We start from the raw sequence: 17677 nt of genomic DNA on the forward strand, positions 1-17677 counted from the left end.
TGCCCCCAAAACGGCCCAAGCTGCACCCTCCCAAATCCAACCCCCTCCCCAAGCGTGCTGCCCTTGGGCACAGCCCTGAGCCAGGATTCCCAGAGCAGAGCCGTGGCCGTCCCTTATCCCAGCTCCTGGAAGCAGAACAGGCACCTGATGCCGAGCAGTGCCAGGTTGGGACCGTGCCACCAACACAGCCGAGCCCTCAGTCCCTGCTGGGCTGGCAGCAACCCCACATCCCCAAACCACATCCCTGGAGGAGCACAGAGCCTGGTTTTCAAGGATCTGTCCTTTCCCAGACCAGTTTTCCTCATCCCCACCCGACCCGCAGGAATTGAGCACTCAGAATACAAACATAGACACTCACCTTTACTATGCATATCAAGGATCTGTCCTTTCCCAGACCAGCTTTCCTCACCTTACCCCCACCCGACCTGCAGGAATTGAGCACTCAGAATACAAACATAGACACTCACCTTTACTATGCATATTAATAAATATTCTTTATTTAAATTTTTGCACATTGCGCTTTAACATATTACATCCAAAACATTTTGCAAATGGATGTCTACTTTGTAAAATCTTATATTCAGCTCCTTGTCATTCTGTACAGAATTATAGGTACAACATTACTTTGCCACTAGTTTGCTTTTTGTAAGTCTCACAGGAAGAGAAACATTGAATGAAAAGAGATGGCTTAAATTAGAAGAGAGGCTTGCACAGCTACTCAACTAAAGATACAAGCCTGGAGAAAGAACAAAATTAAGGAAATCACCTCCACCAGCCTCCCCCTGAAAAAAAAAAAAACCAAGAAAAAAAAAAAAAAGAAGAATCACATTAATTTAAGATAAAATTTTGCCGTAAGTCACTAAATTAAGTTTGGAAGGAGAAGGCGCAGTAGTCATCTCGAGTTTCAGTGACAGACAGAGTTGGACTGGGTTCAGTTGGCTCCAGCTGTTGCCAGCCAGCTGTTGCAGACGGGCCCCTTGTGGTCGTTGAGGCGACAGTACTTGTTGAACTTCTCCTTCAGGTGCTGCCGGTACTGCTCCCGGTTGCTGTAGAAAGACTTGTTGTTTGCCATGAAGGATTGGATTTCATCCTGGGAGATGAACAGTTCCTCATCAGAAGTGCACTCTGACTCATCCTGCAAGGAGAAGAGGGATTTCAGAGCTCCAGCACTGCCCTCCTGTGCAGCACATCTGACCCCAGCCCAAAGCCCAGCTGGATGATCCAGACTCACACAGGGCTCTGCTGGTTTGGGGTGAGAAGCAGCCAATTCAGTCATTAAATGGATCTCCAAATCTGCTTCAGTCTTAGCACATTCCCATGGGAAGAGGATGGATTTTATTAGAGGTTTTTCGGGGGGAAAGGTGGGGAAAGAAAAAGGGACAAAAAGGAGGGTGGCGAGAGAGAAAATTGAGAGGTGGGAAGATGAAAAAAGGAAGGAAAGAAAAGGAAAAAGCAGGGAAAGAGAGCAAAGTAAATAAATAAATGGAAGGAGAAGGAAGAGAAGGAGGAGGAAGGAGGAGAGAGGTGAAAGCTGCCCAAGGAGCCTGCAGTAGGAAGCCACATTTGAGGCCTGAAGGCAGCAATAATGCCCACTTCACGTTTCAGAATAATGCAATCCTTGACAATGAGCACTTGCAACACAAGTTCTGTCACTGCATTCCAGCGACCATTTCTCCTCCTCTGCAAAGCATTCAGTTACAAACTTCTCAGGGAACGTGCACAAGGAACTGAACTCAACACTGGGACTCAATTCCCCACCAGGAGTTGAGTTCTCAGCCCCAAAGATTAAATGCTACAACCCAAAACTCGAATGCAGCAGTTACTTACAAGGAGCTCCACTAAGCTTTTGGCACCTTTTCCAGTATCAGGGACAAGTGACATTTCTGTAGGTTCTGCAAACTGTGACACATTTTTCATATGCTCAAACCAAGGCAACTGCTGGCCGCTTTTGTCTGCGCTACAGCAGCTCTCAGCGTGTGTGTCTTTGGTCTTGTCGCGGTGAAACTCTGTGTGCGTGAGATTTCCTGAGGTCTCTCTGCTACCTGCATCTGCCAGACAGCTCCCAAGTTTCTGAATCTGAAAGGGAAAAGAGCCTGCAATCAACTGCCAGCAGTGTTTCATGTGGAACACTCGAGTTTGAGACGGAAGCAGAGGGAAAAGAGGAAGGTTCAAAGGTGAGCGAGGGTAGATATTTATACTTAAACATGTGCCTGGGGAGTGGGGGTGGCACGTTCACTGAGAGTGAGTAAAAGTGCACATGATTAGGAACACAGAAGAGACTCCACCACAACCTAACCTAGAGGAAGGACCTCAATTCCAAAACTTGGGATGACAAGGGAACAGGAGATCCCTGCTGTCCCATTTTCAGCATAAGTCTCAATCAGAATTTAAAATCCTTCTGTAACTACTTTCAAATGCAAGCACTTAAGAGAAGCATCTGGCAGAGCCATGTTCCTTACGTGGTCATTCTCACACTTCAAAGCTTTACTTTTCTTTTTCTTCTTTTTGTTTTTGCCTTTTGTGTTACTCTCCTCTGCATTAGCCCAGCACTCCACACAGCTGTCTCCATCCTCCTCCTTGTCGTCGCAGCGATGGACGCAGGCATCGTCCCCTGCAAAACACAGCCACGTTTCTTTTGAGATGCTGCAGCTCTGGGGATATTAAAGCATCATTATCTTCTTCCCAAACCTACCATTTTCATCATGGTTGCAGATGCCCTCAGTGCAGGCCACGTCCGAGCCCTCCCGGGACCCCGTTTCGCTGCCCTCCATGCTCGAGGAATAGCCACAGTCGCTGCCAGTACAGTGTGGAGATAAACCTGAGACAGAGGCCAAAATTACTGCCATCTGTAGGAACTGCTGCACATTCTATAGTTATGCCTCTAACAAGAGAGAATTCAGAGAACCCCAGACAGGTTTGGGTTGGAAGTGTCCTTAAAAATCACCTCATTTCACCTCCACCTTTTTAAAAACAGGTGACCACTGTTCACCCCATAAATGGCAAATGCTTTTTAAAAATGAAAAATACTGACATTTAACATACCTTTCTTGATTTTAGGTGAGCCTAATAGGGTACCACTACTAGGACAAGTGCAAGAAGTGCTTTCATTAGTAACAATTACTTCTACACAGTTGTTGGCTTCTTCGGTGCTACCACAGGCTTTGCAGCTGCTTTCCGTGAAGTTTGAGTTCTCCTTCAAACAGAAACAAAAAACATTGCAGGCACTGAAAGCAGCTCAGCCAGCACTTTTGTAAAGGATACTCTTTCCATGAGAAAAACCAGCTGACACTGACTGATAACAGCATTGCTTAGAATTCTTCACAAGTACAACACAACTAAACAAAACCCCAACCAATTTACCTTGACCCACAGGCACAGCCCTTTAAGGTCAGCCAAGAGATCCTGAATAATAAATGCACTCCAAGATTCCCCCTCTCCAAAAATCCACTGGTAATTGTCTACAAGCAGCATTTGAATCCCCAGGTTCTGAGTGACTGGCATAACCTGAACCTCAGATTTATGATTTAAAAAAACCCCACAAGCTGAGGAGTCCCAGGTAACTACTTTACAAAGACTCTGCTCATCTGAAAGAGCATTCAATTCCACCAGGGACCAAAATACAAGAAAATTCCTCAAGAATTCTACCATGGAACAGTGAGCTGATGGATGAAGCCCCAAAAAGCCCCAGCTACCCATGTTTACCTTTGCCTGATTGATTTCCTTCTCTTCTGCTGCCTGCAGAGGAGCAGGGATCTCACACACACATTTATTTTTCCTTCTGTTCTTCCGCTTTTGGCGTTTCTTCTCTTGTTTAAGCTCTCTCACTCTCTCTTCTTCTGAAAACTCTTCACAGAGCTGCTCCAATCGACTAATGCCCTGCACTTTTTCCACAGCCATCTGTTTACAAGAGGGTAGATCCAGTTACAGAAGTCATCACAGTTCAAGCTTTTTCATTTATAAAACAGGAGGAGGGAAACAGCCAGGAATGAAACCCCAGCAGCACCAACTATTGGCTACAGGAGAAAAATGCCCACCAAGATGCAGCCACTTGGTTTAGACTGCTGGAAACTCATGTGTGGGGGAGCTCTGGCTTGCACCTATGGCCCAGATTCACATTTTTCAGTGAAGAGCTGCAGATTTTAATGCATTGTTGGACCAGTGATCTCTGATCCTGTGAGATTAAAAAAAACTCCAAGAACTAACCAGCTCAAGGTTAAAAATGCCCACCAAGATGCAGCCACTTGGTTTAGACTGCTGGAAACTCATGTGTGGGGGAGCTCTGGCTTGCACCTATGGCCCAGATTCACATTTTTCAGTGAAGAGCTGCAGATTTTAATTGTTGGATCAGTGATCTCTGATCCTGTGGGATTAAAAAAAACTCCAAGAACTAACCAGCTCAAGGTTTCACTGTGATCTTTCCCAAACTGATTTTCCTTCTCCTTCTCTGGTGTTTTAGAGGCTTTTAGAGAGAATAGTTATGAATGGAAGATGAACATAACAAAAAAGATATCTATGTCATATGAACTGGTAACTAATATTAGGTTTTGGTGTATGTTAAAAGAACTGTCTGAAGCTCAGAATCCCACAGGATCAGGGTGCATTCAGAACAAGCTGAACACAAGAGTTTGCAACCACTTTTGTAATTCAAAAGCACATCCTCCATTTTCACTCACAAACCAACCAAACACTGTTGTAGCCTGAGCTACTTTAAATGCAATCAGGTAGAAAAACAGAACTAATAACACAGAAGGTTCAGTGTACTGGAATGGGCAGCTTGAAAGTAAAAGCAAGCCTCAATCTTTTATATTCCAGTTTATTCCACATGGGAACACACTCCAGTAGTGCTGTGCACGGATGTCACACAACTCAACAAGGGATTGACTGCAACACCCCTGACCCTCCTTCCAGCCCTGAAAAGCAGAAAATGAATTACAGTGACAAGAGGCCCAGCAACTCAGACACAAGTTGGACAAAACTCGACGTTTTTTACCTCAAAGCTCTTGCGTAAAGCATCGACCCCCAGGTAAAAGAGCATCTGCCACGTCTGCTCCTCAGCCCGCAGCTTCTGCCAGATCCGGTGCAACCTCTCGTAGAGGTGGATGCCCAGGCAGGTGAGAACCTCCTCCTGGGCTATGTCTATTGTCTTGGCGTGCCTCTCTCTCCGTCTGGGGGCAAAGGGGAACCAGAGCATTGTTAGAGCAGCTAGAAGCTAACCTAGGGATCAAAGCAGGGCTGATGTGTTCTCTGGAGGCACAGCTGCAGCTGTGTTTGCAGGAGCAGCCTGGCAGGGCTCTGCTGTGCTGCATGCAGATGCAAAATAGAAAGGAACAGGTCAAAGCCACCACTGTGAAGCAGTACTCTGCCTTCTCACTATGCCACCTCTGGCTTCAGGTGTCATATCCTGCTCTTCCTAGGAGGGATCAAGAGTTTAAATGCCAGAGGTGCATTCTTTTGGGTCCTAAAATTTGCTGGAATTCACAGCAATTATTTCACCATCACTTAGCTCAAGCTGAATAAACACACAGAGAATTTTGTACATTACTTACCGTGCAGAGTAAAAACATTTCAGTATTAATCTGTTCATTATTCATCTATTATCTATCAATCTGTTAAGGGAAAACTACTATGAAAGGATTTACCCTCCACATTAAACAGTTATGACTGAGCTTTAAAGGTACTGAGGTTGGAACTAGATGATCTTTAATGTCACTTCCAACTCATTCTACAGTTCTCCAATACTGAGCTCAGAACTTTTCACTGGTTTTAAGACACTTTAAAAAAGGCTCAGAAATACACAAACGGCAACAAAACTAACTTGAATACTTGGCATTTGGCAAAACTCAACCAAAGCTCTCTTTCTATTTCGCATATTTGAACACCTCAGTGGACAAGCAGGCAGCTCCAGGGAGCAAACAACATTTGGTCACTTCTTCCTTCCAAAGCACAGCCGAAACCTTCCGAAGCGCTCTCTCCGAGCCTACACCAGGTACAAGATATCCACAACCACGACTCCGTCACGCAGCAAAGAGGCAAAAAAAAAAAAAAGCCACTTTGGGCAAGGACATTGAAGAGTCAAATAAAGAAGCAAAGCGCTAGATAGCCCACTCTAGCCAATTACATACTCATACCCTCCTGCGAACTCGGGCTCGGCCCGGCCCAAGAGGTGCGCGATGAAGTCGGTCTCGCAGCACACGTGGATGTGGCGCTCGTGGGGGCAGCAGCGCAGCCCCTCGTACAGGGCAGCACAGTAGCCCTTCTCCTTGCTGCAGTCCAGCTCCCCGATCAGGATGTTGTAGGCACGCAGCACTTTGTTCTTGCAGTCGGTGCAGAATCTGGGGGGGGGGAAGCAGGGAAGGAGGTTGGGTTCGACCGAACGCGCTGGGTGCGAGGTGGTGGGGTTGAATTGGGGAGCAGGAGGGTTGTGCTGCTTCAGAAATGTAATTATTATAGTATTCTGGCTATGATCCACCTAAATTGACCAGAATTATCCCATCTGTTCTACGTTATTAATCTGGATATCAAACTTCTGTCCGCTGACCCATGGAGTGCAGCCCACCAGCGAATCCTTGATTTGAAGAAATTCCCACACGGAATTCAACTCAAAGACCAGAAATCTCAGCAGTGAGCAAGTACTGCACACCAGAGCAAAATCCCTCTCCCAAGTAACACATACCACATCACCTTCTAACAATTCTTTCAAGTGTACTCAAGTGAGTGATAAGAAACAAGGCAAAGTATCCTCTGGTGCCTGCTGTACAAGAGTGATCCTTGTTTCCACCACAAACATATTTTGAATTATTAGATTGCTGTGCTGATGGCCAAACGAGGGTTATTTATAACACAACACATTCGTTTTAAACATGTGACAGCTCATGTGTGACAGGAGTACACTTATAATTAAAATACAAGCAAATTAAGCTCATTCTGTGTCATAAGAGGAGTAACCTTCAAGAGGCTACAAGATATCTTGCTGGATGACTCTAAAAATGCAAGTCAGACAAGCTGCTCACATTTCAGCTCAAAGCTGGCTCCCCATGCCAGCTCTGGATGGTGTTTTTCCCTTTCCTAGTGTCTCCAGCCATTTGACAGCACTAAATCAAACATATTTTGCTGTTAGACCTACGATACCTGCCTGCTTTCTGCGGTGGAAGGAGAGAAAACAGCAATATTATTGCAGGTTAGCACCAGGAAGGCAGCCAAGGCAGTGTTTAATGTCACAGGAGATTAAAGTTATTTTGTTTCCAAAGTGTTATTTCCACAGCACCACCACCCCCGCGCCCATCTGTGCCCCCACAGTTGATATCAGAACCTTGAGACTGCTGGAAATTAAAACTTTTCAATCAGCACGGCAGGTCCTGTGCACATGCAACTATAATTTAATGGTTTATTTCTGCCCTGCATGAGAGATTTAACAGCACCAGGCATAAATAAGTGGTTTAAAACAGTACTTCAAAGGCAACACCAAGCCTAAAATCTGCTTGCACTAGTACAGTTCACAGGATTCTGAAATGGCACACGCTCCCTGAAAGCCTAAAAACAGGCACAACCCAAGAGCAGAGAAAGAGTGAATGAGAACACACAGTTTCTAAACATTAAACTGTAAATCATCATTTAATCCTAGCCAAAAAAAATAAGACAAGCAGCTACGACTTCACCAGAGGTCTCCACACCTTCCCTTTCATTAGACACAAAGAATATTCCACCATCTTTGTCACATCAACTGCAAGGCAAAGTCCCCCATCCCCACCAAGCTGACATCTTCAGCTTCACAAGAAAAAGCCCTCTACATTTTGGACATTTTGATCTCCCAAAAGCCAAGAACTTCCCCCAGGGAAGGTGTGCTGTGCTGCCCTCACATACCTGTGTTTTCGTAGGTAGGTTTCTAAGGTTTCTAGGAGGCAGCTGGAGTCGATCAGCACCACTTCATCCCTGCACTCCTGGGACATCAGCTCCCACACATCCATCCAGCAACCCCTGTGTGGAAATGACACCAAACTCTTCCTAATCCTGCTGGGAGGCAGCAAAGCAGCCCAGCAGAGCCTCATTCTTTACCTGACTGCTCCCTGGGATGGTCCATAGCAGAAAATGATGCTACACTTGTTCTCTTTCCTCTTCCTGTCTTCTCTACTTTTCTTAACTGCTCTTATTTTCTTTGAACTGAGTCTGCTACTGCTCCTTTCACTGTCACATAGTATTACCAAACATTTTTCAGACCTATAACATATATATTATCAGCTAGTTATTCTTCCTAAACGAATCCTATGGAAAATGCTGATCTGTTCCTTAATTTAATTTGAATTCTTCATAGGTTAAGCCTTAACATCTATGAAAGTTTGGGTCAGAACTGAGATGCAAATTTTGCTGTCCATGTTTATAGCCCAGACTCACCATGACTTTCTAATGTTACAGCTGCAAACAGTTGTGATTTTCAGAATATTGCTTTAAGTATAAACAAATTAGAGTTTTAATATTTGTCAGCTGAAGACAGTTTGGTAAAATAACAAAAGAAAAAAAGCAAAACAAAAAAAACCCAAACAACTTTCACCGTAAGACATCCTACCTCAAATTTCAAAAATTTGTTAGAATATGAAAGTAACTTTACTACTCACATATTTGGATGTGCTAAAAGTGAGCAGAAAAATGGACTTCAAATAACAAGCCATGGTTACTTACAGGCTTGTCTACACTTGACACTTTGTCAGAATGGTCATTTCTGTCTTATGGACACAACAGAGCAGGAAAATGGGAAGCAGCAGCCCTGTTTCCTAATTAGAGGAGTTCTGTGTGCCATTACCCAGTTTGCCAGGTCATAGGGCTTGCATTTAGGAGAGTTTCAAATGCTCCTGAGCCCCAAACAGAGCTGAGGAGCCAAAAGCCAGGCACAGACTGAGGACACCAAGAACCCTCGAGTGGCATTAGCTGCTTACATAACTCCTCTAATTAAACACACAGCTCCAGCTCAAAGCCTTTTTTGTGTGGAGGAAATGCCCAACAGATGCAACCCATCTGAAGGAGTTTCTTCAGGAGTAAAGATGTGGAGCAGGAGCTCTGTGTTGGTAAATGAAGTTTGTTCTGTGACAGCCCAGCCAGAGCCTGTCTGTGCCCACTGCAGGCAGATTTATTTGGATTTATATAAAAGCTGATACACTCTGAGTTTTAGCTGAGGAGGGGAATGCAAGTCCTGCTTCTTTAGCAAACTGCACTGCTTGTCCACAGGCCATGTTCTCTGATAACCCCAAGGTTTTACCTGCAGAGTATAAAATATTGCTCTTCCTCATATTCCCTATTAACCTGCCAGCATCCAAAGGGGGTTTATTCCAGCATGAATTGAGGAAATAAAAGCAGCATTCTCCTCTCTATTCATTTAGCTTCAGAATTGTTCTACCTTGCCCATGTGCTAACTGCAGGTTTCACAGCATCTGTTCTCACACAGAAAAGATTAAGCTTACTAAATATAAAAAAACCCCAAAACCCACTTTCATGATGCTATGAACTTGCTTTATTTAAAAAATAAATATATATATCTACACCCCTATACTCTCAGGATCTTGTGTAACACAAGCTTTAAACTAATTTTCTGAAAGGCCTATAACCAAAATATAATAGAAGATAATGATTAGTTCCCAGTATCCTCAAGCAGCACAAGCAAAAATCGAGTGTCAAATTCCACATGCCTGGTATCCCAGGGGATTTAACTAAACCCAGAGAGACTCCAATCTGCATAGAAAAATACATGTCCTGTAACTGGAAACCATGAGCAAGCTTTCACAGGTTGGAGGCTTAAGCAGTAGCAGAACACAGATGAGTAAAAAAGGTCCAGACACTCCAATTAAGCCCAAGAGACTAATTTATTGGTCCTCATATTAAAAAAAAAATAATAAAAGGAGCCACCCCACAAACAAGAAACCTCCCCAGAATCCACAATAGATTTACAGGGAGTGTTTTTCTGCTCAACCAGCTGGAATAAATCATTTCAGCTTCAAGACAGAGGCATATATGCATATTGTTCAGTGGTGTATTCAAAACATGCTTTTCACTTTTTGAGCAAATACATTTTATGGAGTTCCAGTTTTAACCCCGCATCCAACCACAATAAAGCCCTTGGTTAACAGTTGTGCAAGGCATTTTTAATAATCCCAAGCAAAATGATGTATATTTATTTAGCATGCACCCTTTGACCTCAATGTGAGAAAATCTGCTGAGCAACCATTTTGGTCTAGAGCACAAAAACCAGTTTGTCTTTCTAGAGAATTTTTTATATCACAGTGCAGAAGCCATCTGAGCATCTCCAAAACCCCTGATGCTTCTCTTCCTCTCCCCAACAACTATTTAGGTCTGCTACAATCCAACTGCTACTCTGGCAAGCAGACCAGAGCATAAAAATTGATCTCAATGCTTAAAAATAAATTATTCTCAATACTTTGCTTCCTTAAAATATTTCAATTGTGCATGTTAAACACAGACTTACCCCAAAGGTTTTGGTTTGTGTGTATCCAGGGAGTGTAGCTGACATCTCTTGTTCTTCTTACTTTTGGGAATTGCATCAATCATGTCATTCAGTTTGGACCTATGAAAAAAAAAAAAAAAAAGTGAGGAACTTTGTATTCTGAAAACCACTGGATCAGGTTACACTACCTCACTCTCCCCATCTCAATCTCCTCAACTCTGCACTAACCTTCCCTACTTTTCCTGCTAACTGGAGCAAGAAGAACAAGCTGAAGCCAACTGGAAGGCCAAGACACACTGTGCTGAGCACTCCCTGTTTGCTCTGCTGACAGCTCAGGAACTAATGGCACTGGGGTATTATTTATTGTGCTCACCAAGCCCAGAAGGTTTCACTTTCTCAGTGTTACCCTTCTACCCAAGTGCAGCAAACTTTGTTGGAAAAAATTAACACTTTTATCTTTTTTTTTCACACAGTGAGACAAACACTTTTCTTCCACAGACCACAAAAACCCCTGCAGCACCTGCATCAGATTAAGGACCCAACATTAAATATTGCCACCTTCCAACTGCAATCATGGCACTGCAACTGGTGCTACCAAAGATTAGCTTTGCTTTTTCCCCAGTTTAGGCAACAAGGAGCTGTAATTATGGACGTTGAAGAGGAGAACGTGCTGTGACAACTCAGCACCACCACGAAGGCAACGCAGAGAGCGGTGACGGCGCAAGCAGCTCGCAGACACTGACCCATGCACGTAGAAGAGCGTGTAAAGCTTCTTGGCATCAGTCATGCAGCTGCGGGTGACTGAGAGCACCCCCTTGGGCCCCACGGTGAGGGGCTCCAGGGCAGGGTTCCCTGACTCCACCAGCTGGGAGAAGAGGCGCTCCACGCTGCGCCGGCAGCCCACGCACGGCACCAGCTGCGACAGCGCGCTCAGCACCTCCCGCGACGTCACCATCATGGCAATGTTCAGGTCCTGCTGCTTCAGCATGCTGTGTCTCTGCAAAAACACCACAAAAACCACATCATTCCATGCTTATTCTCTGGTTTTTTTCACCTCTCTGTTGCCTCCTTTCACCGCAAATGCTGCTTCAGAATAACCGTCCCAAGAATGGGATGGTCCCACAAAAACCATCCCGTCCCAACTGGGAAATTCTTTGTCTCCACCTCAGCACAGATGTTGTAGGAAAAGGTCACACACACACACCAACTGCAAGTTTTCAATTTCTACTCACACTCCTTTTGTCTTTGGCACATGGAAAGGAAATTCACAAAGGTTCCTTGACATTTATGGAAATCTCATTTACAACCAACTCGTTCTGCTCAGACCATGACAATTTAGCAGTATTTTTCCTGGAAGGCTAAATGCCATTTCCCCTTACAATCCTACTAGCTGGAATTAAAGAAAGCACACATTACTACTCAGGGTGAAGCCTTTGACTTCAGTAGTGAACATCCAATGTGTGCTATTAATAGAACATTAATGAGAACACCTTCTAATATTGCTTACGTCAATAAACAATTGTAGATGTGTCTCCTGGCCCCTGTGTCAAACACATCCAGGCACACGTCCTCACAAAAAGCACATTCCCTTCAGTCCTCACTGCTGAATTACTGCCTTGGCTTTCAGCAGCACTGGAGTGCCACCAGCAGAGCTGTGCAGAGCAGAGTCCCTTCCTGACACCCCAACAAACAAACCCACACTTGAGTTGTACCTGCACAGAGAATTTTCTGTGTTGTTGTCACATCACACCACGCAAACACTCCCCAGGCACAAAGGAATTGCCACAACTTCTGGGGAAAGGAAGAAAAGACCACACAATACAGCAGAACTCCCATTCACTGAAAGGAGAAAGTGCTCTCAGCTCCTTCCATGCAATATGGAAAGCAGAGGTGCCATCAGGTAACACTTAAGGTTTGTGCTCTTAGAGGAAGGCCCATTCAATCACCTGCCAAGCACTATCACTCTGCAATAACCCTGTTTCCTGTAATTAATTGCAGGAGACACAGCAAAGCAGGAACGAGCTATTTTCACAACCCAGCTGCACTTGGCATGCAGCACATGTCTGCACTGCTGCTGGCAGCCCTGAGAGAGGCAACCATGCAACTGCAGAGCAGCAAGCTCTGCTCCTCTGGACATCAAGTGGCACCACTCTGCAGCTGCTACAGGTGTCACAGTGCTGCAGTTATCTGCCAGAATTTGGCACATCAGTTTCTAGGATTAAGGTTTCTCGGGTACCACAAAACCAATTCTCACTACTTATCTCTATAAAATCCACAAATTGGCACATAAATTCTATCCTAGTATGGGCACTAATCATAAGAACCCAACCTTGAGCAATCCACTTGAAAGGGCAGTTCAAAACTGCTCAGAAAAATAAAGATCAGGATGCTGAGCTCTCAGGCATGCAGCAATTGCCTCCTGACAAGACAACGTGCAATAAATGCTGAGGAATCCAGAGCACAACTGAGCCCAGTGCACTTTGGTACCAACGTGTGATTGCTCCCAGGTGCTGACGTGTCTGAGGCATTCCAGGAGTCACAACCTCCTGGAGAAGCAAAAACCACACACCTGAGGAAAGCCAAAATCTCACTTCTTAGGAAACATGATTTACCTGGATGAACTGTTTCAGTTGTGTACTGTTATTCTGATGTCCATCGAGGTTCAGCACATTATCAGGAAATTCCATCACCATCTATACAAGAGAGGAAAAACAATTTAAAGAGGAGCTTTCAGACAAAACAAACAAACAAAAAAAAAACCAACAAAGCATTAGTTGCTTTACTTTCTTGGGGGAAATAAGACTGAAATTATGTTAAATGCTCATTCTTTTCACATTATTACTGGAGCCTGGGAAAGGATAAAAGTAACTATTACAGATAGTGACTGTTTCAGCAAAGTAATAAATGCTTCATTAATATAATGTTCTAGAGGCAGTTTATAAATGGCAACTCTTAAATAGCTGTTAGAAAGCAAAAGTTGCTAAATGGACCATCAGTGTTTATATCATCATCTGCATGACTTGAGACCCTGCTTCAGTTAAAAAAAAAAAAAAAAAAGAATACTTCAACACACTGAGATCCAAACGGACCCAACAGCTTAACTGAATTTATAAAGCTCTGAGGAAACAGTCACAACAGTTTAATGACAGAGTCGACTCCTCCAAAGGCTAATTTCAAACCATATTAACCCAACAAGGTACTCCAAGGCATAGTTTGCTTTGTGTGATTGCAGCTGCAACTCTCAAAAGGCTCAAAGCAAAATGTTAAGCCTACAGAACAATGTGATTACTTGTAAGTAATTAATAACATTTCTTATCAAATCACTGAGAAACAAAGAGGGCAATTTCTTGGGAGGAGGCAGAAATCAGGAAAGTAACTTTCAGTCAAAAATCCAACTGTGCAACCACGGAATAAAATGAAAGCAACCAGAAAAATGTGTAAAGCCTGGCTGAGTTCTCTGTCCAAACCGAGAAACAGTGAATTTGTCAATATGAATACTGAAAGTTCACTTTAAAATTGAAAGGCAAAATAACAACGATGGTTAATAACCCCAATGCAAATGAGCACCAACTAGAAGTGTCTGATTCACCCCTTTTCCTCCTTCCACCTCCCCTCAGCTGTCTAGGGAAGGCAGAATTCCCTGCTGCCTGCCTAATTACCAACTCTACACACTCACTTTTCTGCAGGCACCGAGCACCACTCCAAAATAAACAGCATTTCTCTGAGAACAAGGCACTGTTTTGCTGCCCCGTGTGCCCCGATCTGAGCGTTGGCACAGCTGCCTTATCTGTGTGCAGGGCAGTGCCAATCCTAACCCCAGCTCCCTCAGCCCTGATCCATCCACACAGGTTTCTGCTGCAGATTTGCACGTTTCTTACATCACTGATGTGGTGTTTCCGTGGGCCAGGAGCTACAAGCAAAAGTAAAGGCTCTATCAGCTAATAACAGAGACAAGAGAAATCTGCCTATTTCTGCCCCCTCACCTTCATCTCCCACTATCAGACAACACCCTGAGGTATTTTGTACGACAGAGCAAAAAGAATCAAAGACTAAATTAATTCATGTGTCTGATGAGATTTTATTAAGGGGTTGAACAACAACCACCATCCCACCCCGAACGGGAAGGAAAAAAAAAAAAAAATCCTGTAATACCACATCAAATGGAATGCCTTCTAGAAACCATAAAAGCTGCTTATACATCTGCCTATTTCTCCCCCCCCTCACCTTCATCTCCCACTATCAGACAACACCCTGAGGTATTTTGTACGACAGAGCAAAAAGAATCAAAGACTAAATTAATTCATGTGTCTGATGAGATTTTATTAAGTGGTTGAACATCAACCACCATCACACCCTGAACTGGAAGGAAAAAAAAAAAATCCTGTAATACCACATCAAATGGAATGCCTTCTAGAAACCATAAAAGCTGCTTAAGAAATGAAAAGGGTTCAATATTGAAACCTCCTTTAATTTCTGGCTGAGCCAGAAGGAACAGGGAAGTGAGGTGGTGAAGAATCCACTCGGGGCAGCAGCATCTCCCTGCACCTGAGCTGCTTCCTGGGCTACTACAAAGCAACATTCCAGACCAGGAGCACATGGGCCATTCACTCCTAATTTGCAATCCCTAATCACTGATTCCACATTTAAGGCACAGATTAACTCTTTCAGCTGACTGCTCCCACTATTTTTAAAATTTGAGTTTTCAAAGAGGTAACAGAAGCCAGTCGCTATCAATAACCGCCATTAGTTTTTAAAGATAGTGCTGCAGATGTAAAATTCTGTTTCAAAGACAGCTGCATGTCTTGTAATAGCTCTCATTAAGTATTTAAAAAATAAATTATAGATGACAGACAAGGAAGCTCAGAGTTCATTCACTTGCTGCTGCAGATTTTTTTAAATAAAAGCCTCCAGAAACCACCTAGAAATCCAAATATTCGGTAACAACAGAAGCAGAATGACCAAAAAAAAAAAAGACACAAGGTAAGATTTCTTCATGGTGAGGATGACTTGCACTTGCATAAATGCCTCTTCTATAGATATATATATATGTGTAGAAAACTGATTCACAGCCACAGGACCCTTTCAATCATGAGGATGGTGTAAAAAGCAGAAAGGCAGCAACAACACAGTGCAATTACACAAAGTTTGGGCCTGGTATTAAATTCTGGGACTAAACCACAAATGGTATTTTAGGTCTGCTGAAGTCATCCACCTGGTAGAGCTGAATTTTCACTCTCAACCTATTACACACAACAAAAACAACAAGAGCATGGCAAGTCTACATGACACAAACTAATTGCTAATTTTTATAAGGAGTCCAGGAAGGATTAAAAAAATTTAAATTAAAAAAAAAAAAAAAGAAAAAAGAGAGAGAGAGAAATCCAAGAGCTTAAAACCACATGGAAAATGAATGGGCAAAACAACTTTCAAGGTGTGGCCAAGACACCAAAAAACTCCAACTTGCACTATTCCTGCACAGTGCTGGGTTTTCCAGGTCATCAGCCCCCTAGGAAAGGCAGATACTGCTTTGGGCAGCTTGAGGGGAAACTTTGCCTAATACCTGGACACATCTAACCAGACAGAAGCCAAAACCAGTGATTATATTTGGTAAATTAATATGCCACCATTCAAATTGATCCAAACTAAAATGCAGCAATAGGACTTCCTTCAAATGCAGCAAAACCAGAAGGGGCCTGTCTGAGGACATCCAACACTTTTGTTCTGGAAGGTGGAAGAATAGTTTGGCTTGGAAGGGACCTTGAAAATCATCCAGCTCCACTCCCCTGCCATGTGCAGGGACACCTTCCTTAGCTGATAAAACTCAGGGATTCTTCCATCCTAAACATTAGATTAGGAATTTAAATCACCCCCATTTCACATCACTTAAAGTACTGTCCCAGTATCAAGACAAATCAAACATGAATCATTAAGATACCAAATTACACTAAGTGCAATATTATTTTCAACACATTTTCCTGCTTTAAGACTTAAAACAAAGAGCAACTGGCCAGTTAGAGAATTTTTTTCCATTTTCTCCGTGTTCTCCTACAATGCAATTTTTGCATTCTCCTACAATCCAATTTTTGAACCTTCCTCTAAACTCAAGAGGAGAAGGACCTGAGAACCTCCAAGCCGCATTTAGCTGCTTTTTCCACTGAATCTTCTGGAAACGGCCAAACCACGTTTTCCAACTCCCTGCAACACCCCGAAACGGGAACTCTCAGATTTATTACATTTCTGCAGGCTCGATAACCCTGACTTCACGCCAGAGCTCTCCAAAACGCCTTCAGCCTTTTCTCGCCTGTTTGAGATCGGAAGAACCAGGCGGTTTTAAGCCGGGTTTAACGTTAACATGGCTCCCTTCCTTCCCAGCAGAAAAATGGCTTTGCTCCACCCTTGAGCACCGAGCCACGCTCGTGGCTCCGGCACAACTCGTGCACAGGCCCCGGCACAGCGATAACTCCCTCGTTATGCGGTTCGCCCGCTTTCAGAGCCGGCCATCAGATAAAAAAAAAAAAAAAAAAAAAAGTTGCCACATTCAGCTCAGTTAACCCCAAGTGTTGCAAAGTGCCAGAGATTAACGCTGCAGGAGCCCGAGGAGGAGCCAGCGAGGCCCGGCAAGGAGGAGAGGCCCGGCCTGGCAATTGCAACACGCGGGAGGCGCGGGCACGGCGGGACGGGCGGCGGGGACTCACCGTGAGGGTGTCATCGATGTAGAGGGGGATCTGCCTCTTCTCGAAGGGGAACTCCTCCTCGCCGTCCCGGCACACCGCCACCAGCCGCGCCATCGCTGCTGCTGCTGCTGCCGCTTCCTCCCCGCTCCAGCCTGCGGGCGGCCCCGGCCGGAGGTAAACACCCGCCGCGCTTCCCCGCCACACTTTCACCAGCAGCCGGCACCCAGCCTGCGCTCCCCATCGCCTGATTCACCACGCCGAGCCCGGCCCACCCACCCCGCCGGGAGGGACCCGCGCGGGCCGGCAACGGGCCGGGAATGCGGCAGCACACGGGCGGCGAGCGGGGGGAGCGCGGGCAGAGCCGCGGGGGGATGGAGACCCCCGGGGAGAGAGGGAGGCGGAGATCCGAGCGGGGAGACGGAGCCCCGGGCGGGGATGGAGGTTTGGGAGAGGAGATGGAGCCCGCGGGGGAAAATGGAGCCGCCACCCCCCGCCCGCCACCGGCCCAGCGCGGCCGCCGGGACCCGCCCAGCCCGGCGCGGCTCTGCGGCTCCTC

The 17677-nt window shown here is 44.9% G+C and overlaps 1 protein-coding gene across 3 annotated transcripts in view; it reads right to left on the minus strand.

The window, feature by feature from the left end:
* Positions 1-475: 475 nt before the first annotated feature.
* Positions 476-17677, minus strand: part of GGNBP2 (gametogenetin binding protein 2) — a 17472-nt gene continuing 270 nt past the window's right edge. The window contains exons 2-14 of one of the 3 annotated variants that reach the window (XM_041425268.1): positions 17143-17273; positions 13060-13140; positions 11191-11444; positions 10469-10567; positions 7861-7974; positions 6123-6332; positions 4991-5165; positions 3703-3897; positions 3043-3193; positions 2693-2818; positions 2460-2611; positions 1828-2076; positions 476-1135 (exon numbers count right to left, since the gene is read on the minus strand). In XM_041425268.1, coding sequence (XP_041281202.1) covers positions 932-1135; positions 1828-2076; positions 2460-2611; positions 2693-2818; positions 3043-3193; positions 3703-3897; positions 4991-5165; positions 6123-6332; positions 7861-7974; positions 10469-10567; positions 11191-11444; positions 13060-13140; positions 17143-17235 — 2103 coding nt within the window. In that variant the 5' untranslated portion in view covers positions 17236-17273 and the 3' untranslated portion in view covers positions 476-931. Of the gene's footprint in view, positions 1136-1827; positions 2077-2459; positions 2612-2692; positions 2819-3042; positions 3194-3702; positions 3898-4990; positions 5166-6122; positions 6333-7860; positions 7975-10468; positions 10568-11190; positions 11445-13059; positions 13141-17142; positions 17651-17677 lie in introns of those variants that run through there. The other 2 variants (XM_041425270.1, XM_041425267.1) reach the window with 2 other exon arrangements.

The sequence above is a fragment of the Onychostruthus taczanowskii genome, unplaced genomic scaffold, assembly GCF_017590055.1.
Source record: "Onychostruthus taczanowskii isolate IOZ18803 unplaced genomic scaffold, ASM1759005v1 scaffold89, whole genome shotgun sequence".
Lineage (NCBI taxonomy): Eukaryota > Metazoa > Chordata > Aves > Passeriformes > Passeridae > Onychostruthus > Onychostruthus taczanowskii.